Here is a 24,151-nt window from a genome sequence, read left to right on the forward strand (position 1 = left end):
AAAATGTTCTAACAACAAGAATAAGAAACACGGTCAGCAGAGAGCAGCGCCTAATTCCTCCTGATGGTTTCTGGAGCTGCACATTTACTGTCCAGACACCAACAGGTGTCTCTGTTTACGAGGGAAACATGTCAGAGCATTTAAAACTTGCTCTTCATCGGGGTCATCGTTGTAAAGAGGAACATTTGTTGCAGCAATTAGCCGGGTGTTGTGACTCCCATTAGCCGGCTTTCACCCTCCTTACGCTTCATCTTCAGCTGCTTTCAGCCCTGGACAAATCCTCCTCCTCCTCCTCCTCCTCAGTGAACCTTCAGGGATCCGCACAGCCTGTCGGAGGAGCTCCCCCCCGGCTGATTTGTGTGTCTGTAAGCACACTCTACTGCTCAGAGAAGTGAGAGTGACTCTGGGAGTTAAGAGGAGCACTCTGAGCTTGTAAATGTTTGAGGAGGAAGATCACAGAAATAAATGCTTCTTTGTTAAATCACATGACCACACCCCCACTGCCAACAAAAAAGAAGGAAAGAAGCTGGATCTGCTTTTAGCCCCTCTGACCTCTGACGTTCAGATTTTTGATGCTTATATCATTCAAGGTCAAATTAAAGGAACATCAGGAGTTTATCCAGTAACTAAACAGATCTGTGACTCTTGTTTGTCAGACTAAAAGTCAAATCCATTCTTTCCTGTGTTTCCTCCTCCTCCTCGTGGTGTGAGGCTGGCAGCAGAGGGGGGGAAAAGCTCACAGCAGCTCAGTCATTACCAAGACAAAATCCCACAATGTGCATGTTTGAGGTTAAAAAACCAAAACCTCCCGTTCATTCGCACAGTTCTGAAAGAGATGCAGGCAGCAATCAGGCAACGTGCCGCCAAAAGGAAACATTTAGAAAGAATGAAGAGAAAGCCTCAGAGAAATGTTAAAAATGTCTCGACACCAGAGCTATTTATAAATATGTTTGCTGGTGGTGCATTCAAGGATAGTCCTTGTCTATATGCACCACTAAAAAAATGTTTCTCTGTGTGTGGGCGGTTCCCTCACCTGGAACAGGTAGACGTCTCCATACGAGTTGCTCAGACAGAACACGTGCTCCTTCCTTGGATGCTCGGGGATTGCCTGGACAATGCTGTCGTCAGCCAGCAGAGCGTACCGAGGAGAAAGTTCTTGCTCAGCACTGCTGCCGCTGCTCCGCCCGTAAGTCTCATAAAACAGCAGAGTGCAGCCTGAGCGGACAAAATTTATTGTTAATCCTCCTTTAAATTTCTAGTTTTGGTTATTTCCTAAACTTTAGCCATAGATGTCACAGACGGCAAGGACTTGAATTAAATGTTTCATGGGGGAAATGCTCATTTAAATTTTTTGTTTATTACATTGCCTCAGAAGTGCCTTAAACCTGCATTCTTTCTAATGTTCAGCAAGGGTGACTCCTGTGGTATAGAAAGAGGTCTTTGAGTCTCCTGCTTACCTGATCTCTGAGCTCACTGAACACTTTACGGATGGGTTTATGGTCTTAGTCACTTGTTTCAGGTGTTACTGAATAAAATCTGATGTTCATTTTGGAAATTATGGTCCCATTGGGACCTCAAAGGAGCAGAAAGCCCGGGAGAATTCAGGGCTAACTTGTGATTGACAGTCACTACTAGATTAGTGTGCAGTGGTTTCCCATGCTGCCAATTCCCTCTTCATGCTGAGAGCAGAGGTGAAAAATGTGATGTTGGTCTGCCAAGGCACAAACTACCAGTCAGTATTTCAATAAACTTATACTGCTTTCCATCAAATCAGTGCCAGTGCTGAATCTAGAACCAGTTCCACACATCTCCCCCACTGGTCTCAGCACCAGCACAGCGCCATGATTGCTGGGCCCCACTGTTGTCAGTGGCTTTGGAGGGGCTGCCACAAGGAGCTTACCAATGATTTGCAGATGCAGCCTGTAGTTTGTAATGTAAATGTAACACACTGGCATTGAAATAGCACTTTTCTAGTCTTATTGACCACTTTAAGCACTTTGGAACTGCCGTGATTTTTCTCCCTACGAAAATCCACTCAACTTTCACTACATGATGCTGCATAATGCTTGATTTGGCTCTCAATTAGCACCAACCAGGGCGATCTCCAACCAGCACAGCACTGCATCAGTGAAAAGCAGATAAGAGTAAAGAGGTGGAGCATGAGCAATGGAAGAACCTTGCCATGGATAATTTTCTTCAGAAGTGATGACATGAATGCTCTTATGGTTCTGAGTTTTGTGAATTTTCATGTGCAGCATTTGAATACTGGCAACATGAGAAGAATTTAACTGGAAATATCCATGAAGTTGATTTAAGAGGTGTGGTGCTCCTAAAAAGGTCACCACATTATTTTGGGTTTTGTAACATTGAAATATTTTTCATATGCAATTTATAGTCTTCAGAGAAAACAAATGAACAAATTATATTTTGTATGCATTTTGGCGTATTAATCTGCCTGTATTGAGTTCTGTTCTAATGTGGATGGGAGAGAAATGGTGGTGAAGCGGAACCTTTGTTTAGTGGGCATTGCGCTGGATTGGTCTGGGGGCGGACCTCCTGCCTGCCTCAGACGCAGTCTGGATGTGAACAGCAGTGCTCTGGTCGTCATCGCTCTCTCCTATTCTATTGTTTTCAGATTGCGCACATCACTGTTGCAGTAATCCTGACACTTGGGACCTGTAACAGATCGTGGGGGCTCGTCCGGGATCAGCACGCCACATGTCTATGGGCTGTCGCTGATCCAGTGATATTGACCGCCAGGACCTCTCGTGCTACATGTTCTCCGAGCCAGGGGTGACCCAGTGTGCAACGGAGAGGCCAGTAACCAGTAGAAACGGTGTACCAGTTAACAGCCAGTGAAGCTCACCTTATCGCAACTTCTCTTGGAGAAGTTGAAGGACTTGATTCCAGCCACTTGACTCAAAATGACGAAGAAAGTTGCATTGAGTATCTGACTAACTACCTGACATGTCCAACAATCCTGGGCCGGGAGGACCAGGGCTTGCCGTTGCTAAGGAGACTAGAGTGCATCATAGATGGGACCGTGGCGGGTCGTGGTCACAATGCAGTGTCCCTAGGAGCTGAAGCCAGTACAAGTGAGCAGGCCATTCCTCCTGTCCACCCGCAAGAGGGTGATGGTGACATAGATATACAGACATTATTAGCCCATTATGACAGTATTCAAGCCTGGCTGAACCAAGCTCTGTCCACAGCAGCCTCCCCAGACCCAGGGAAACAAAATGCGACACCAGCTCACACCAATCAGCCTCCTAACCAGCAGGTGAATCAACCATCAGTTCCCCGGAGCATAGGGGACCCACTTCTCCCAACTCTTCAACATCAGCAACAGCCATGCTCACCACAGCATTCACTTTCCCGCCCAAGGACTGCGCCAAGTCACAGCGGTGAGAGCATGATAGCCATGAAAGATCTGCCGCTGCTGTCCCGCAAAGAGTTTAAAGTGCATGGGGGAATGATTAGTGACACAACATCAGAACTAAGTTACAATAACATCTGTAAGCAGATCGATGAGGGTCTCAGGGAGAATCACACTCCCAGTGAAGTAATTAGAGGAGTGTTACGTGCTATTAGGCCAGGTAACTTCCGAGATATGTTAACAATAAAAGACGATCTCACAGTTCCTGAGCTCAAAAGTTTCCTGCAGTCTCACTTAGGTGAGAAGAGTAGCACAGAACTCTTTCAAGATTTAATGTGTGCTAAACAGCACGAAAATAAGACACCTCAGCAGTTCATGTATAGAATGATTGGGCTGAAGCAAAAGATCTTGTTTTCACTTAGACAGCCAGACTCAGTGGTTAAGTACGATATATCCACAATCCAGTGCATCTTCCTCAACACCATTTGTCAGGGCATAGGGGAGAAGTACGACAGTGTTCGCCGAGATCTTAAGACCCTCTTAGGTGACCCCACTGTCAGTGATGAGGTGCTGCTTCGCCAAGTAATAAAGACCACGACTGAGGAAAATGAGCGGAAACGCCGACTTGGCCGAGGTTCTGCCATGAAGGTGAGTCATGCTCATGCAGCGGACAGTGAGTTAAAAGAGAAAACAAAGGACAACGTGGGAGTAAATCAGATTAATAATGATGTCACACTCCAAAGACTCAGCGCCCAAGTAGAAGCACTGACACAAGCTATGGAAAATCTGAAAGCAATGACAGCTCACGTTCCAGTACCAGAACAAGGGAACTCAAAACCCCAACCAGAGAGAAAACCCCAGAGGGGAAGAAAAAGCTGTCAGAGCTGTACTTCACAGGCAAATCTGAGCTGTGACCACTGCTTTGTTTGTGGGGAAGAAGGGCACCGTGCTGTCGGGTGCCTGAAGCGAACCAAGCCGTCGGGAAACTAGAGGCGGTCAGGGCAGAGGGACCACCCCTGATCGGCAAACCTCAACAGTCCCGCTCAAAGAAAAAGTCCAAAATCAAGACTGGCAGGGAGATGGGTGCTGCATGTTCACAAGAAGCAGGTGACAAAGAAACATCACATGGCTTAGTAGCTCCCTTAGTAGGTAGCCAGTCCCTTCTCAAATGTATGATGGCAGGTTACCTAGTAACAGTAGTTTTAGACACAGGGGCGGGGGTAAGTCTTTTAGACCATGCATGGCTAAATAAATATTTGCCCGGACAACAGGTTAGACCCTTAAGCGAACTCATGGATGATGATCTTAATGTGAAAGCAGTCACAGGAGACTCCATACCTTATGATGGGTGGGTGGAGGTTGTAGTCAACGACCCAGACCTATCTATACGTGTGCCCTCCCTTGTGAGTCGCCTCAAGATCGAGAGACCCATAGTAGGCTTTAACGTGATTCATGAGTTTATTAAAGGCAATGGGGGGAACTGCAAACTTATTGAGCTTATAGGCAGGGCTATGGGGATCGACACTGCTGCTGTAAGCACTTTAGTAAGCTTCATCCAGGCTCAAAAACGTCCTGTAGATGAATCGGCTACCGTAAAGGTGGGCCAGAAAGGGGGGACGGTCTACCCTGGGCAGGTGGCTTACATTAAGTGTAGGTCCCAGAGAGTATTAGCGCTACAGAGTCGCTTGTGTTGTTTGAGCCTGTGCTACATGATGTCCATCTAGAACAACTTAGCATTGGAGCAGGACTTTTACAGATAGAAAAGACAGACAGGCCATATGTTAAAATACCTGTGTCAAACTATTCCTGCCAGAACGTGACTCTACCCAGCTCAACAGTTTTGGGTTCTATTGAGCCCATAGCAAAAATAGTTGAGACAGACACCACCAGAGACCTTTGTGAAACAGCACCAATCTCCACCCGTATTGTTGACTCTGTGCCCCAGTCTTGGCAAGACCAGGAGCCATCCGACACAGCTCGCCGGCACCCCCCCCCCCCCCCCCCCCGTGGACGTTAGTCACCTAACACCAGAGCAGCAAAAGGAGGTAAAGCAAATGTTTGAGGAGTCAAATACTTTTGCCCGAGATGATGGTGACATTGGGGACATTCCAAGTTTGAATATGACCATCAACCTGAAAGATGACATTCCAGTCCAACGCACATACACAGCCATCCCCAAGCCGTTGTACAAAGAGGTGAAAGAGTACATCCAGGACTTGCTGGCTAAAGACTGGATAGTCAAGTCAAAGTCACCCTTTGCTGCGCCTGTAGTATGTGTAAGGAAGCGTGATGGCACGCTGAGACTTTGTATTGATTATAGACTGTTAAATCAGAAAACCGTGCCCGACCGCCACCCACTTCCACGCATCCGAGATCTCTTGGATACGCTGGGCGGCCACAGCTGGTTCAGCATCCTGGACCAGGGTAAGGCTTATCACCAGGGGTACATGGCGGAGGGGTCTCCCCATATGACTGCCTTCATCTCACCCTGGGGACTATATGAGTGGGTGAGGATCCCCTTTGGCCTCAGTAACGCCCCTGCTGCCTTCCAACGCAGTATGGAGGAGATGCTGAACACCCTGCGTGACGACTGTTGCATCCCATATCTGGATGACATCCTTTGCTATTCGAAAAGTTTCACTGAACACGTGGAGGCGGTGTGCAAAGTTCTCCGAGCTCTCCAACAACATGGGGTCAAGCTACGCCCAACCAAGTGTGAGCTTTTCAAAGCGGAGGTCAGATATGTGGGTAGACTAGTTTCAGAAAAGGGAGTCCGAGTCGATCCAAAGGACTATGAAGCTGTCAAGTCACTCAGTCAGAAGAAACCAACAAGTGTGGGTGAGTTAAGAATACTGCTTGGGTTCTTGAGTTATTATCGGGCCTACATTCAAGATTTTTCCAGGATTGCCAAACCCTTGTATGGCCTCCTACAAGTCAACGGAGTTCCTGAAAACACACAGACGAAGCCCAAACAAAAACGAAATGCTCAGTTGTCCTCAAAGACTCCCATCTGCTGGACAGGTGAGCATGACCCCGTCCTGAAGCAGCTTGTTGACATTCTCTCCGATCCCCCGGCGCTCGCGTACCCTGACTTTGAACTGCCATTTGTTTTACACACTGATGCCTGTGACAAAGGGCTTGGGGCTGTGTTATATCAGAGGCAGGGGGGGAAATTAAGAGTCATCGCATACGGCTCAAGAACTCTGAACCCAGCTGAAAAAAACTATTGTTTACATTCCGGCAAGTTAGAGTTCTTCGCTCTTAAATGGGCCATATGCGAAAAGTTCAGGGATTATTTGTTCTATGCCCCAGAGTTCACAGTGTATACGGACAATAATCCCCTGACGTACGTGATGAGAACAGCGAAGTTGAACGCGACGGGCCATAGATGGGTAGGAGAGCTGGCCGATTTCAGGTTCAACATCAAGTACCGGCCTGGTAGAGTCAATGTGGACGCTGACACTTTGTCACGCCTCGCTCTAGACATCAATAGTTATGTAGGGGAGTGTACAGAGGAGCTCAGCTGAGACATTGTCTGTGCAACATGGGAAGGGAGTGAGGGTGCAAAGACAAGTGATGTTGCCTATGTAGCTGCCCTAAATTTGGCTCAAGACACTAGAGCAGACAAATCAGCCTTGCACAACATCAGCCACGAAGAGTTAGTAAGGGCACAAAGACAAGATGTGACAATAAAAGAACTACTCAGATTGAAGGGGACAAAAACAGCACTAACCGAAAAAGACAGGGAAAATGCAGGTGGGTTAGTGAGGAGACTCATGCGCGAATGGGGAAAGCTGAAGATTGAAAATGATCTACTGTACAGGGAAGCTGGGGGCAGACAACAGCTTGTGCTACCTGCAGAGTACAGGTCCCTGGTGTTAAAACACCTGCATGGGGACATGGGCCATCTTGGTGCTGAACGAGTTATCAGCCTAGCCCGAGATTGCTTCTACTGGCCCTTTATGAAAAAGGACATTGAGGCGGATGTAACAAGGCAGTGTCCTTGTATAAAACAAAAGAAACCCACTCTACATGTGAGGGCGCCCATGGGGAGCATTAATTCCAGTGCACCCATAGAGCTAGTGTCCATCGACTATATGCATTTAGAAAAGAGCCGAGGTGGTTACGAGTACATACTTGTTGCGGTTGACCATTTCACGCGCTTCGCGCAGGCGTGGCCAACCAGAAACAAGTCAGCAAAAACAGCTGCGGAGAAACTATATAGTGATTTCATTCCTCGCTTCAGTTACCCTGCTAGGCTACACCACGACCAGGGTCGCGAATTTGAAAACTCACTGTTCAGGGGTCTGCAGCAATTGTCAGGTGTCAGTCACTCTCGTACCACACCATACCACCCACAGGGAAACCCAGCTGAGCGATTTAATCGCACCCTGTTGCAAATGTTGAAAGCTCTTGAGGAGACGGAAAAGAACAACTGTAATGACTTTTTGCCCCAAGTTGTCCATGCATATAATTGCACGAAACACGAGGCCACAGGGTTCTCCCCACATTTCTTAATGTTTGGACGACACCCTCGCTTACTCAATGCGGAGAAGGACAGTGAAACACCACATGGATATAAGCAAAAGTGGGCAAGGAGGATGAAGGAGGCTTATCGTATTGCTACAAACAACAGTCAGCAATCGAGTGCTCGAGGAAAGAGACACTACGACCAACAGGTGAGAGGAGTGGTCTTAGAGCCTGGGGACAGAGTGTTAGTTCACAACCTAAGGGAAAGAGGCGGACCTGGGAAACTCAGGTCATATTGGGAGCAAACTGTGTACATTGTCGAAGAGCGGATTAATGACAGCCCCATCTACAAGGTATATCCTGAGAACAATGCACAGAAAACAAGGGTGATCCACAGAAATCTCCTCCACCAAGTGAACGACTTACCTGTAACCGTTGATCCCGGTGAAGGTAAAGCAGAGCCAAAGGTTACAGAGTCAATCAAAATCAAAGTGACAGGAACAGTGGCACCTCAGACTCTGAAAGTGACTCAGAAGTACAGTATTGGCTCAGAGTCCCAGTAGCAACTGGGCCACACAGACCAGCTGCTCAAATTGATCCAGAACCAGGCCAGGTTTTCACACCTGTGGGACAAGAGAGACACTCACAACTGGACACTGCAAACGAAAATGTTCCCATGGAGCATCAATGCCTGGATGAAACTGAACTGGTCCAAGACTTTGAAAATGACAATGGACAAAGAGAACAAGGACTTGAAAGAGATGCTGAACAGGTTGAGCTTGAAGTTGGTCCTGAGCAGGCGGAGCAAGTGCCAGCTCAGGAGGGGTCCCTAAGGAGATCTTCAAGGACAAGGAGACCACCTCAGACACTTACCTACAGCAGTATGGGCCCGCCTTCTTACCAGCCACAGAGAGTCATAGGTCATGTTGGACTGTGTGGGTTACAAGCTTTGCCAGTTTGGGTAATGCAACCTGTACAAGGACATCTTTATGCTCCTCATCAGACTGTACCTTATGCAGTGACAATGCCTTTTTGTAATGCCTTCTGAGTGTGTTTACTCAGGTCATTGTTTTCAGGTCAGTGCACGGTAAAACTACACCAAAACTATTCTGTAAGGTACTTACCTCTTACTTTATCAGGAGATGACACTGTGATAGAGTTTTGTGCACTTTTCTGCTTATGTTGCCAAGTTTAGTCAGCCGAGGTTTAGATCGGCAGAATGCTAGCCTGCGCTGGGGAAGTCTCGCGGGATTAGGCGAATGAAAGACATATTTTAACAACTCCGGTTTTAGGAGTTTTGTTTTGCTTTGGCTTGAATAATATTCAGTGTGTTAATTTGTGATTCATAAAGTAACTGAGAGTTTGAGAGCAAAGTAAGCTTAACTGAATTTATTGTGAGAGAAATTGTTCGTTGTACTTTAAGCATGAGAATTCAAAGGGTTAAATTGGAATGATGCTGTTGCTGTTATATTTGCTGTAAATATTGTAATTGTATTTTTGGTAATTAGTAGGTTAAATTTAGAGTACATTTTGATGCTTAAACCAGTTAATGTGCAGCTAAATGCAATTAAGTTTAAAACCAGTTGATTTATCCTGTGTAATACACTGTGCCTTAGTTGTCTCCATGTAAATGACAGTTGGTGATGTGAAGAGATGACAAAGGAAGTGTGTTGGAGTTAAGTATTACTTGTGTGTAAGATAAACAAAGTTTATAAAGAACAGTAATGCGTTTATGTTGTACATTGAAAGGTTTGTTGGTTATAACAAATAAAAGACGCAGTCTGGATGTGAACAGCAGTGCTCTGGTCGTCATCGCTCTCTCCTGTTCTATTGTTTTCAGATTGCGCACATCACTGTTGCAGTAATCCTGACACTTGGGACCTGTAACAGAGGCTATGAGACACTGGTTAATTTAACCTGAACATTACACTGAGGAGCCTGGAAAGTCACATTACGCTTCAGATGGTCAAAGAGATTTGCTAAAGTTCCCTTCCGGTGAACTGAGCTGTTGTGTCATACTTCTTTGAGCAGGAAATTTCTGACCCCTTTGCTGCACTGAATGCAGCACGAGCTCGAGGTCCTCTACAGTTACCACACACTAACTCTCTGAAGGCACTAAAGGCATCACAGAACTTTTCTCACATGTGCACAAGTCCTTCCCCTTCACTGAAATTCATAATCGAAGGCAGAATATCCACATCCACATGAACTTGCTTCTTCAGGTCTGTTTTAACTGCCTGCAGGTGGACGTACCTTTCAGTGTGACCCAGTAGTGCCTCCATTTGCGGCGAGCAACTAGCTCCAGCTTCCTGTCCTTGTTAACGGTGATGAGAGGTTTGAAAGAGAGCCATCCGGCCCGTCGCACTGCACCCTGCTCCTTCTTAAACAGGACATCCAGCTGCTCTTCTCCTCCCACCTCCACCTCCCCATCCATCTCCTCCTCCCCCTCATCTTCCAACTCTTCTTCTCTATCTCCCTCTGACAGCTCCGTCCTGTCAGCTGTGCTGCTGCAGCCTGTCTCCAACTCCTGCATGAAGTTTTCATAGATGTTTTGACGCTGGGCATCATTGCTCTGGTTCTGGTTCAGACTTCTGGAGGAGCCACAGTGGACTGGAAAGAATTGGTTCTGGTTAAGGGGGTGGAGAGGGTTGGTGGACCACACTGTGCTGCAGCTAACTGTCCCAGAGTTCAGTCCATTAATGAGATCATCAGTGGTGTCGATGCCATATGGCTCCTGCAGAGAAATTAGAGGAGAGTTTACTTTACTGCCCAAGTTTCAGTGTTGCTGTGATTCCTTCTGTGGCCACTAGAGGCACACACAGGACTATTTCCCTTTATTCTCTGGAGCTTGAAAAAGGCGACTGGACTTCTTTTTGTTTCTTGAAGACGTTTCACCTCTCATCCGAAAGGCTTCTTCAGTTCTCAACCAAATGTTGGAGAGACCCAGGTATTTAAACCCCTGTGGGCGTAGTCCCCTTGGAGGTGGTTATGACCCTCTAGAAGCCTTTCGGATGAGAGGTGAAACGTCTTCAAGAAACAAAAAGAAGTCCAGTCGCCTTTTTCAAGCTCCAGAGACTACTATGACCTGGATGACTGAGAACCTACACAGACATTTCCCTTTATTACTGAACTCAGATACATTCAACTTCACGAACCTGGTGTTTGTTGGGTTTTATTTGCTTTAGCTGTTTGCAAAATTTATTTTTAACGAGTGCAATGTGTTTATGAGATAATTTTACAAACCACAATTTTCCTCTCTGTTAGTTTTAACTGGGTGTGAATATAGTCCATGCTGCAGTGTCAGCATTAAAGAAACAAACTGTGTGAGACATTCAATGTGTCCACTGCTCTGGTTTCAATAAGAAGACCTGCTGGTTTTAGGAGAGGAGGGGACGGGGGTTTGATTCCTGCACTGACTTTGACTGCAGGTATGAAAGACACTTTACTATGAACGTGCAATGTTTAATTCATCAACTAAACAAGCACTTTGATATTTGTGCTTAGGTCAAAGTGAGGCAAATGTGACTTTTTACTTACACGGGGGTTATAAATGGGTGCAGGCATGTGAGTTGTGCAGACACACCTTTGTTATCAGTCTGGGCTTTTAGTGCAGCTGTTTGTACCGTCCAGTTCTTTTAATATTGAAACAACAGTGGACTTTAATAAACATCCAAGGTGTCTTTAAAGTGCTTCAGTGGTGCTTCTCCACACAGCTGCTGCATTAAACCCACCCATATCAAACAAAGAGCTGCGATTGGCCCAGCTGAGGCAAGCCTTCATGGAAATCTAAACATGAGAGGGCCAGAAATGTTTTGCCCTCAAATGAAAAATGTGTCCTCAGATCAGTGTGGTTCCCAGGTTACCAAACATTTGCTTCTCCAGTGGCAGAATTTGATGTTTTTGTTTTGGTGTGTTCCAACAAAAACTCCAGGAATTTTCCAAGAGATAAAAGTTCCTCCAGCATCGTGACTTATCTTTCATCAGCAGGACCAAAGCCCCGGAAAGATTAAACAGTTATGTTGATTCAGCAAAGTGATTGATGATTGGTAAAATCCCCTCTGCTCCATCCTGATTAAAAAAGCTGATGAGTGATCTGTCTCCAGAGTTACCATATCAGCCATCAGTCCTTGGCCCTTGGAAACAGGCAATAACTTTCCAAAAAAAATACCTGACAGGTGAATGGATAAACCATCGCTGGGTTTCAACAATCAGATCAATGAAACCACTACCAGCTATACAAGAAAACAGCTTTTCCAGAAAGAAAAGTCTTTGGGGCTTCTTTGTCCGTTTGTCTCTGGAGAAATGCCCTCCTGTTCTGATAGAGCTGATCATGCAGCAGGGCTAAGGCCATATGGAGTTCTTCATGTTCTGCTTGTGGGATTTTTCCAGGAGCTTCAGTTTATCCTGACAGGCAGTATGACCCATCTTAGTCCAGGACTCCTTTGCAAGAATAATCTAAATCACAAGAGTGCCAAAGAAACAAATAAAGTTTTGAGGATCCAAAATTTTGAATGCTGCCACACCTGGAAAACTGCCACAGGTGATGGTAAGGGTCTTGGTCCAGTCAGCTATAGTTTAACTACAAGTGAGGCCAGGAAAGGTGGATTCTTGTGTGGCTGTTATGTGGTGAAGAGGGCAGGAGCTTTTCTCTGGACTAAAAATAGCAGTTAGACTGGTGGTTTTAAAGGTTTTCTGTTGTGCTGGTGTACTAGTGAGTTAAGACTGTGGCTCCTCCACTAAAATATGCATGCAGGGGAACTACGTTCTTTGTTCTTCAATGGTCCCATGTTGAAAAGAACGCTGTTGTGATCAAATATCTTAAAAACCTTACAGACAAAATGACAAAGATGAAAAACCCTGATAATAAAAGTTTACTGTTCTGTTGTTTGATGTTTTCTGTTCCTCTGGAGGAGATTTTCTCAAGTGAGTGAAAATGAGTTCTCTTGATGTCATGCTGATGTAATTGGGGTGATCCCAGGCTAGACGAGGCAGGATCCTACATCAGAATCTGATTTCACTATCACTGTGATTATCAGTAAATAACAGGCTTCAGTACTCCAGCTCTCTCACTACAGGCAGGATGTGACCTCTTTCTGCTGGCTGTAAACAGGAAGTGGTGCTTATTCAGGCCAGCTCTCAAAGAGAAAGCATACCATCAGATTATTGATGGGTGTTATGACAAATGTGGAGATGATGCTGAGATCAGCTGTGGAAACACATCTGACTTTTTCGGGAAGTCGGCACATTAAAAATCACAATTCAAAATGTTTCCACAGCAGATCAAAAACAGATGATCTCTTTCTTTCAGGTTCATGTAATATTTTGTCCAGCATTTGTGCATTAAACTCTGTCTGATGTGGTGGTTAGCAATACTGGGGCACCACAGGGGACAAGTTCCCCTCTCCATTCCTGTTTACCTTGTACACCTCAGATTTCCAATACAACAGTGAAACATGCCACCTGCAGAAGTTCTCTGATGATACTGCAGTGGTTGGCTGTATTAAGTGTGGACAGGAGTTGGAGTACAGGGAGCTGGTAAGGAGCTTTGTGGAGTGGTCCAGCAGAAATCACCTCCTTCTCAGTGTCAGCATCAGTGCCAGAGATGCAGGATCAACAAACTGATTCGCAAGGCTGAAACCATCATAGGTCAGAATTTGGAGACATTTGAGTCAGTGAGGGACAGGAGGTCACTGAATAAACTGCTCTCCATCATGGACAACCCATCTCACCCACTCCACTCCACACTGCTGAGGCAGCAGAGGTCCTTGTCCCTCAGACTGATTCAACCTCGCTGCCATAAAGAACATTTCAGGAAATCATTCCTTCCATTCTCCATAAAACTGTATAACAACTCTTCTTTCTGTGACAGGTGAACACACCTGTCAGGACACAAGATCCAACACACAAATTTTGTATCATATCCTCTTGCTGCTGTCTTCCAGATTCTTTTGGACATATTCTGATTTATAGAGTATATATTACATAATATATTATTTATCAATGCAATTTGCACTACTTGTGTACACTCTGAAAAGCCCAACTTCATATTTGTTACTCTAACTTATTTTTAAAAGCTGAGAGAACAAATACACTGTTTAAAAAGTTGGGCCAACTGAAAATTTCAAGTTTACCTCTAAGTAGTGCAACCTACTTAAAGTTTTAGTTTGAACAAACTTCAGATAGTGATTTGGGGATCTGCTGTAGTAACAAACATGGGCATGCGTCATGCTGTGCACTACTGCGCATGTGCATTTGACACCACCTTAGGGAAGCAGTATGACCTGTACGTTACTTCAACGACAAACAAACCAGGTAAGACTTTATGTTATTTTTCCTTCTAGTTTTTTATGTTATGTTAAGCTAAGGGTTTTAGTCAGTGGTTGATCGCCTGGCGCTGCATTTCGGCTGAGAATTTCAGCTGATAGCTATCGAAAACGATCGCTTTATTTACAGGAATGGCAGTTCGGTAAAATGATCGACCACAAATCCCGCCTTTTTCAAGTTTGCATTTATGTAACATGTTTTGTGTGGTGAAAGTAATTTGCACATATATAATGTCTGCTTTAAAGCTAATACTTTCCGTACAAGGGTACAACTTTAGTCTACCAGGGTTGGTCTGTTTTGGTTAGCCAGCTAGTTAGCATGTTGCTACACTTTTCTCCACCATAGTGGTGGGGAACCTTGGATTCAGTGATGTAACAGGTTACTTTGCAGGTAATGAAAAAACATAAAGCAACAGTCTGTTTTGTACATCATGCACCTATGTTTTTAATTCCATAATGATTTAACCCAAAAGTAATGCGCAGTGTTTGGTTTTTTTTTGTTTTTTTTGCATAGGTGGAGTGGGTTGCATTGAGGTAATTCTTCAATTTTGTGTCTTACCGTTAAAAACACATTCATGCCTTACCTTAGTTAAGGTAAAAACCTTGAGGTGTGTGTGATAATCACTGAAATCTGCTTTCAAATTCTATTTTTGGCAAGTTAGTTTCATTACAAAACCTGCTACTTATTTATAATTTGCATTAGGGCTGCAATGATTCCTCGAGTAACTCGAATATTTCGACTATATGTGTGTGTGTATATACACACACACACACACACACACACACACACACACACACACACACACACACACATACCATGGATATCATGGATTTTTCTACATGAATTCTTCAGAATGACTGAACATAAAAAGTTGAATTGGACTGTATTGGTCATTATTCAGTGATAGTGTTGAGACTTCATACACAGTGTATTCACAAATAATTAGACCCCCATACAAATCATGCATATACATTTTTTTCTTTTTTAAGTTAGTTTTAAATTGTGAAAATCTATTCAAAATGGTTGATTTTTGGTAAAGAGATCTTTTCAAGAAAACAACATTTTAAAAGCTCTCACAGTATTAGTTTACAACATACCCAAAGCCTGAAGATTAAAAATGCTCACATGTTGTAATACTAATATGAAGCAGAGTGATCAATCTGGTATACAAGTTACACATTTTATCTTTTGGCTTTCTGGACAAAAACTGCTGACCAAAAAAAATTGTGTTATTTAACTTTGAAATTGTATTTTATTACATAATGGGAAGAAAAAAAGAACCTCAAATACAGAGTAAATATTTATTATAGTCTCTGTATGTTTTCTCTAGGATATGGAACCTGAAGAAATATGCATCAAGGGCATTGACGTCAGGATGCCCAGTTGATGATGTTGAGACCATCTGTTCAAGTCCAGCTATAAGAAGCATTGCCCTGGTTATTGAAGAGCAAGTTGTCCTGGATGATGTCTTCACTTGCCCTCCTGTTTGGACTCATTTTGTGCACTTAAACTGGACTATCCAAAGGACTTAAGGTACACTTTTAAAGTAATTAAAGGGGGGGGGGGGCTTATCCCAGCTGTTATAGGGCAAGAGGCAGGGTACAGGACACCAATATGTCACAGGGCTGACAGAAAGAACGACAACCATTAACATTCACACCTGTGGGAAGCTGAGAATCGCCAATTAACCTGATTTTCTTTAGTGACCAAATTTTGCATTAAGTCATTGATGTACTTATGAAGTAATTTGAAAAGTTTCAGTTATTATAATTTTTTTTAACCTCATTGCTTGATTAAAATACAGCTGAATTATCTAGTGCTGATCCTGCACTTGTGATGTATTATAATTTTTTTTATTCTACCTTTTATTACTACTACATAGTGTCTTACCTTTTCATATGCTATGAAAGAAGTTACTTTTTTTTCCTATTCACTTTATATAGCAGAACCTTAGTGAATGATGCTGGATTGGATGGCTAAGTATTTTTGAGTATACTCAACTAATGAACAGTTAAGCTGAACTAACTAAACATTTTAAGTTAAAAAGAAATAACTCTCAACTAAAAATATGCACTGCTGTCACTATATGTTTTCAATTTAAATGAAGTTTGCAGTTTGGTCAAATGTAGAAATTTAAATATATTTGATTTAAGTACATGAGTAGCTCTGAATAGCAATCTTAAGTTTGAAAAACGCAAGATAACACAATGACTGGACTCCGCAACTTAAGTTGACTGAAGTTCAGTCAACTTAAGCTGCGAAGTTCAGTCAACTTAAAAAAGTAAAGCAACCAGCTGCAAAGCTTTTTTGAGTTTACTCAACTAAGGGCTAATGAGTTGTGTCAACTTAAGTTGAGAAGTTCACTCAACTTGAGTTGAGAGGTTCAGTCAACTTGAGTTGAGAGGTTCAGTCAACTTGAGTTGAGAGGTTCAGTCAACTTGAGTGAACTTCTCAACTTAAGTTGACACAACTCATTAGCCCTTAGTTGAGTAAACTCAAAAAAGCTTTGCAGCTGGTTGCTTTACTTTTTTAAGTTTACTCAACTTTTCTTTTTTTACAGTGTACAATTTCAGCCTCACTATAGCTCTTCCTTACATACGATTTTATGTTTTAATATTTCTATTTTTGTGTCTATATGTATAATTCAATTCAATTCAATTTTATTTATATAGCGCCAAATCACAACAAACAGTCACCTCAAGGTGCTTTATATTGTGGGTAAAGACCCTACAATGATACAGAGAAAACAGTCCAAACGACCCCCTATGAGCAGCACTTGGTGACAGTGGGAAGAAAAAACTCCCTTTTAACAGGAAGAAACCTCCAGCAGAACCAGGCTCAGGGAGGGGGGGTCATCTGCTGAGAGGGGGGAAGGGGGGGGGGTTATGATGTGAAAGAGACACAGAGATTAACAATAACTAATGATTAAATGCAGAGTGGAGTATAAACAGAGTAAATAAGGTGAATGAAAAGAAACAGTGCATTATGGGAACCCCCCAGCAGCCTAGGCCTATAGCAGCATAACTAAGGGAGGGTTCAGGGTCACCTGATCCAGCCCTAACTATAAGCTTGATCATAAATGAAAGTTTTAAGCCTAATCTTAAAAATAGAGAGGGTGTCTGTCTCCTGAATCCAAGCTGGAAGCTGGTTCCACAGAAGAGGGGCCTGAAAGCTGAAGGCTCTGCCTCCCATTCTACTCTTAAGTATCCTAGGAACCACAAGTAAGCCAGCAGTCTGAGAGCGAAGTGCTCTGTTGGGGTGATATGGGACTATGAGGTCTTTGAGATAAGATGGTGCCTGATTATTCAAGACCTTGTATGTGAGGAGAAGGATTTTAAATTCTATTCTAGATTTAACAGGGAGCCAATGAAGAGAAGCCAATATGGGAGAAATCTGCTCTCTCTTTCTAGTCCCTGTCAGTACTCTAGCTGCAGCATTTTGGATCAGCTGAAGGCTTTTCAGGGAGCTTTTAGGACAGCCTGATAATAATGAATTACAATAGTCCAGCCTAGAAGTAATAAATGCATGAATGAGCTTTTCAGCATCACTCTGAGAAAGGATGTTTCTAATTTTAGAAATATTGCGCAAATGCAAAAAAGCGGTCCTACATATTTGTTTAATATGTGCATTGAAGGACATATCCTGGTCCAAAATGACTCCAAGATTTCTCACAGTGTTACTGGAGGCCAAAGTAATGCCATCCAGAGTAAGCATCTGGTTTGACACCATGTTTCTAAGATTTGTGGGGCCGAGTACAAGAACTTCAGTTTGATCTGAATTTAGAAGCAGGAAATTAGAGGTCATCCAGGCCTTAATGTCTTTAAGACATTCCTGCAGTTTAACTAACTGATGTGTGTCATCTGGCTTCATTGATAGGTAAAGCTGAGTATCATCTGCATAACAATGAAAATTGATGCAGTGCTTTCTAATAATACTGCCTAAGGGAAGCATGTATAATGTAAAAAGAATTGGTCCTAGCACAGAACCCTGTAGAACTCCATAATTAACCTTAGTGTGTGAAGAAGACTCCCCATTTACATGAACAAATTGGAGTCTATGAGATAAATATGACTCAAACCACTGCAGTGCCGTACCATTAATACCTATAGCAAGCTCTAATCTCTGTAATAAAATGTTATGGTCAACAGTATCAAAGCTGCACTGAGGTCCAATAGGACAAGAACAGAGATGAGTCCACTGTCAGAGGCTGTAAGACACGGGCGTCCAAACTTGCGGCCCGCGGGCCGTTTCCGGCCCCGCCCACTTACGGCCCGTGAATTGATGTCAAAAATAACATACAATTTGGCCCTTTAAGTTACTTTTTTGACATTTCCCCTTCCCCTCCAATTACGGGGGTTAAGCAAAGTGGGCGCGGGCCGCAAGTTTGGACACCCCTGCTGTAAGAAGATTATTGGTAACCTTCACTAATGCTGTTTCTGTACTGTGATGAATTCTGAAACCTGACTGAAACTCTTCAAATAAACCGTTCCTCTGCAGATGATCAGTTAGCTGTTTTACAACTACTCTTTTAAGAGTGTTTGAGAGAAAAGGAACGTTGGAGATTGGTCTATAATTAGCTAAGACAGCTGGGTCAGTGATGGCTTTTTAAGTAGAGGTTTAATTACAGCCACCTTGAAGGCCTGTGGTACACAGCCAACTAATAAAGACTGATTGATCATTTTTAAGATTGAGGCATTATATAGTATAAACTATAGTATAGTTTTGAACTTACTGTTGGCACTCCCACTTTTTAGTTACTGTAGATTGTATTTTTTCTTGCTGCTGTTACAAAATAATTTCCCTTGTGGGATCAATAAAGCATCTATCTATCTATCTATGGGATGCTGTTTACAGTATATAGTAAGTGATACAATCATATACCTCTACTAGTAGTATTTTCTATGCAGGGCAAAAACTGGAATTAAAATATAAAATTGCAAATAAAAGATTACGATATTGTGAAGTATTATCAGAAATGTTGTTTATAAGTAAAATAAAATGATAAATATGGACACATGTTGATAGACTTAAATGGAAAAAAGAAAATACTGAAAGAATCTGCAGGTGCTTCTGTGATCACTTTCAGCAGAGAGAGCAGAATCATTATAGTTTGTATCTTCCTGCATTTCATTTGTTTAAGTCATCTCATTAACCACTGCCCTCCTCCTGCAGGATGACTTCATCATCTTATTGTTTCTTACCTGGATCCTCCTCTTCTTCCTGCTCAGACTTCCTGTCCAGTCGCTCAGCCGTCTGATTCGGCTCTTCAGGAAGTCTTTTCGGTTATTCCTGGTAGAGGCGGTGCTCACGGGTTCCACCTTCTGGTAGGGCAATGTGCAGGAGGAGTAACACTCCTCCATGTCCTGGACTGGCCCCTCCTCATTCTGTATGACATCATTCAGCAGTGCTGCTGAGGAGGCGACAGTCCCCAGCTGCTGTAGGTTGGTATTGGTGTCGGTGGGGAAGGCTGGTAGAGTGTTTTGGCTGCTGTAAATGCCAGAAGGAGGAATCAGGCTGAAGTCTCTCAGGTCCGGCTGCAGGATCACAGAGTCTCCGATGCCGCTATCCTCTGTCCGACCAGAGGAGCAGGTGTTGTAACCTGTGGTGGTGGCGGTAAACACGTTGGTCTCTGCAGTGGGGAAGAGGAGGGTGGAGTTAAATCCAGGTGAGATGTCCTCACCCTGAGCAGAGAAGAAGGTGTTGTAGCCACTGCTGCTGGTGGCGGTGGTGTATCCGCTGCTGTTATCCGCATTGTGCCCACAGACGAACACGTTATCGGTCAGCTCGCTGTTTCCCCACGGCGAGTCGTACCAAGAGCCGTCAGAGCTAAGCGAGCTGCCGTTGCTGGTGCGGAGCGAGGCCTCCGGGCCTGTGGCAGCATTCGTGGCAGTCATGGGGGGGAGCCTGTTCAGGCTCTGTGGCTCCACGGGAACGACCCGAGCTTTGGTGAACTCCACCCTCATGCTGCCGTCTTTGCTGAGGAGCACCTTTGGGCTTCCACCACTCTCCAGAGATCCCCGCTCACCACAAATCCCATTACTCCCTCCAAACTGACTCTGCTCCCCCATGCAGAACCTCTGAGGAGACCCAGGTCTCAGCCTGGGGCTTCCTCTGGCCACTTTAGGGGCCTGTTCATAATGCCAGGAGGTGTATGGTGAGCCTGTGGCAGGGTGGTTCAGGTAGCTTCTCCCTCGGCTCCTGGAGCTCCCCTGGCTGCTCCTCCACCAACTGCGAGCTGATGTGACCTCATCCCTCCTGGAGGAGATCCTGAGTGAACCGGAGGGCTTGGCAGGAGAGACAAAGCTGCTGTGACTGTCTGCGTTTCCCATCACGACCTGGAGGAGGATGGAGGATGACTTCATCAGAAACGAGTGGCGCTGCAGTTTGTCTGCCAGCAAACACACATCCGAGAAAACTGACACAGATTCATATCAACATCAAAACATTTACCTTTTTAAAATCCAAAATGAAACAAAGCTGCAGAAACTACTGTGTTACAACCATGAGCACCAATGTCTTTACTTTTGCATCATGTATTAGCAAAGCAATGGAGATTCCTATTCTAAATTCTACCACTACTACCAGCTGGGCCACAGTTACATACTGGAAATATTGGGCCAAAAATGAGTTCAAGGCCCTGAATGACCCATTTTTCCTTTGTTATTTGATTCAAGGCTGTGCAAAAAAAAAAATAAATAAAAAAATTGTCAAATGGACAAATCAAGCAAAACATCCAAACTTTCTTCTTCCTCGTTACAATCCGGCAACATTAACTAGGATGCAACTGGACCTGAGTAACTTTGTTTTCATATATTTATCTTCTAGTGGCTTTGCAGATGGTATTTGTGAAACAGTCATTAGTTTGTTAGTTCACACCCAGCTGTGCTTTCCAGGGCAGAAAATGGAGACAAAACACAATACCAAACAATGCAGTTCCTCTAGTGGCCACTTGAGAAGTGAGTCAGTCCCCATAGACTCCCATGTTAAAAGTCTATAGATCCAACAGTCTGTGGATGTAGCTTACTATATTAGCAAGATCTGAGACTTTAGCACTCTACCCTCTTGTCTAAATATGGTCAGCTGTAACAAAACCTACCTGTCAGTGGCCAAGAGGCTCCAAAATTCAAATCCAGCAGATTACAGTTCACACAGTGTGCAGCAATGGAGACAGCAGTTATCTCTACACATTTTATGTGTAGAGATAACTGCACCCTGCAACTCTTTATTGAACCAGTTGGTTGATCAACACTGAAGTTACATATTTCAGAAATTACCAACTTGGACTGGCAACTTTTATAACCTCAGGGCCTGTTAGAATTCAGCCTGCTAGATTTGACTGGACACCGAACAGATTGAGTTTTATGACATAAATTTAGCATACAGTGATGAGCTGCGTGCAGACAAGCAGATCCATCCACGAAAAGCTAAGAAAACCTCATAAACTCAGAAAGACAGTGCAGTGATTGGGCACTGGTTTAAGGTTGCACTATAATGCTTAAACTTGCTGCCTGCGCGTCATCGTTTCAGCGTGTCGGTGCACTGCTGGATGGGGAAAAAAGAATAACCTTCCACCCTGAAATGAGTTTGTGGTCCAGCATTCAGCGCGTACTACCTGCTGCTGTAACACCATCACTGCCGCTGCCTCAGCTGTGGGTTACATCTCAACATTATTTTATCATTGCATCATTTTCTACTCATTTATTTGTTCTTTTCTTATATATACATGCAAACAGCTTTTCTTACAGTACTGGTGCGTCTGCTGCTGGAACTGTACTTTCATATTTTGCTTTAATCTGATCAGAACCCTAACCCTTTGGAACAAGTGCGTTCAGTTCTGTAACATGACTCGTAGAGAACCAGTGAAGGTGCCTGCAGTGAGAAGCTGCGCTGACTGTTGGACAGTTTTTACATAAAACAAAGTGAGGAAACATTAAACGTGACTTTTTTTTTTTTTGAAAAATACCGTTTCACAGACACATGAAGCTTTGCAACTGACAGAATTGCCGACTCAAAATGAAGCTAGTTTACAACTTCAGCTCTTCAGAGGACAAATTTCTGAAAGAGACAAAAGTTTGTTTTTAAGTGAATAAAGTCAAAGTCAAAGTCAAAATTCTTTATTTGTCTCCCTTGGGAGAAATTTATCTTGGTTTAAAAAGAAGAAGAAGAAGAAGAGGGTACCCCTGCACAACAGAACAAAACCAACCACTCAAAAAAAAAAAAAAAAAAATATATACATTTTAATCAATATAAGATTTTTGTACCTGTTTGTTTTCAGATCCTCAGCAACGTCTTCATCCTCCGTCCTGCTGCCTCCGCTCTCTCTCCTCTAATGAAGCACTCTGCTCCAGCTGCTCTCTCTCTCCCTCCTCTGTGTTTGTCTATGTCGCTCGCCCTCTCATCTGTTGGGGGAGAACAGAGGGAGGGAGGGGCTTCATGAGCACACAGACTTTCCTTTTGTACGACTCCCCCTCCTCCCCACCTCTGTGAAGCTCTTCCATGACGTCTCTGCTGAAGGTTTTTCTTTTCTTGAAACCAGACCTCACTCTGTCGTCTGTTTATTTTGGGTTTCAGGAATGCTGACCAATTTTCTCCTCGTTTTCTTGCTCTCTGTTTTCTTCGAGACAATTTTTTTTAACTGAGCAGCAGGCTGAGGTCATCAGAGAGGAGCTATTTTAAGAAACTCTGCACATTCCCACAGCAGGACAGCCAATTGAAGGACTGCCAATGACCATTATTGTCATTATGGATTAATATGACAGTTACCTTTCCCCTGAGCTCATTTTCTCCAACGACATTCAGGGTATAAAGATGTAAAACAGAGAAAAATCATCACACAAATAATGTTTGCTTGATGAATTGCTTACAATCCCAGCTAATTTTTAACAGTTTGGATAATATATGTTCTTACAGCAAAACTGTCTGAGGAAGAAAAGTCAGATCAGTTCCTGATCAACTGAGGAGCAACTCACACGTGGTTATTAAGGACCAGCATCCAAAAACAACCAAAGAAATGACCCGAAGCCGAGTTTGAGTCAAAACACAAGCCAGAAAATAGTCCTTTTCACAGGAGCTGAATGCATCAACTACAACAACCACTCATCGTGGTGTCTGCAGTTGTGTATGTGTGAGTCTGCAAGCAAGTCCAATTATGAGGTGGAGCTGGAGATGTACCATTCAGACTGATCCCAGCGAACCCCCAAACTGCCCCAACACAGAGCTCTGATGAATGGGTGGATTCAGCTTGTTTCGAGTGCTTTGACAAGACAAGAAAAGAAGAATCAGCTCACTCTCACAGCTCCCATCTCTAAATGCCATAACTGTTCAACTGCACTGAGCCAACTACCAACAACTAATAACTGTGAGATTAATATTCCAAGATAAATTTTCCTGCTTTATTGGTTCTGATTTTCACTGCAGCTGTACTCAGAGACGTTAGCAGTATCTAAAAAGGATCAGAAATCATTAATCATCTTCTGCAGAACGATAAAGAGTTCCCTGGACTCATTTCCTGAGTGAGTATGGGAGCGGTCAAATGTCACAGTGGACCTGATTTTCAGTGCATACTGCCAACGTGGGCAGGCCGACGCCCATCCTGTCCCACAGGTCAGAGCTGAGGAGGGAGGACCAGGAGGAGAGACGATGGCAACACAATGAACTGCTGACTCCCAAACGCATCACTGACCTTTGACCTTTTCCCACTGAACCAAGATGGACTGAGTGGTGAAGGGAAATGTTGACAGCTGAGGGATGAGGAGGGCGAGAGGTTTAATTAGAGAGAAATGAAAGAATTTAATGTTATTCAGTCCCAGCAGGCTTTAATGCTCAGTGTGAAGGACTTTCTCATCTTCAGAGGAAATCTGCAATAGTTTTATGATCTTTCACCTCTGTAGTTTGGCTTTGGTCATGTTTACAAAGGGAAAACTCACAGGTAAAAGTCAGAGAAAGAATCTTCAACTTGCAGCCTGCTGCTCCTGTTTGAGC

At 43.8% G+C, this 24,151-nt stretch overlaps 1 protein-coding gene across 4 annotated transcripts in view; it reads right to left on the reverse strand.

The window, feature by feature from the left end:
- The window catches only part of LOC115774286 (T-lymphoma invasion and metastasis-inducing protein 2-like), a 107,260-nt gene that overhangs the window by 30,295 nt on the left and 52,814 nt on the right, over positions 1 to 24,151 (reverse strand). For 2 of the 4 annotated variants that reach the window (XM_030721486.1, XM_030721487.1), the window contains 4 exons: positions 22,432 to 22,569; positions 19,372 to 20,505; positions 10,100 to 10,580; positions 1,034 to 1,215 (listed from right to left, as the gene is read on the reverse strand). In XM_030721486.1, coding sequence (XP_030577346.1) covers positions 1,034 to 1,215; positions 10,100 to 10,580; positions 19,372 to 20,499 — 1,791 coding nt within the window. In that variant the 5' untranslated portion in view covers positions 20,500 to 20,505; positions 22,432 to 22,569. Of the gene's footprint in view, positions 1 to 1,033; positions 1,216 to 10,099; positions 10,581 to 11,383; positions 11,523 to 19,371; positions 20,559 to 22,431; positions 22,570 to 24,151 lie in introns of those variants that run through there. The other 2 variants (XM_030721485.1, XM_030721488.1) reach the window with 2 other exon arrangements.

Source organism: Archocentrus centrarchus, chromosome 24, assembly GCF_007364275.1.
Source record: "Archocentrus centrarchus isolate MPI-CPG fArcCen1 chromosome 24, fArcCen1, whole genome shotgun sequence".
Classification (NCBI taxonomy): Eukaryota; Metazoa; Chordata; class Actinopteri; order Cichliformes; family Cichlidae; genus Archocentrus; species Archocentrus centrarchus.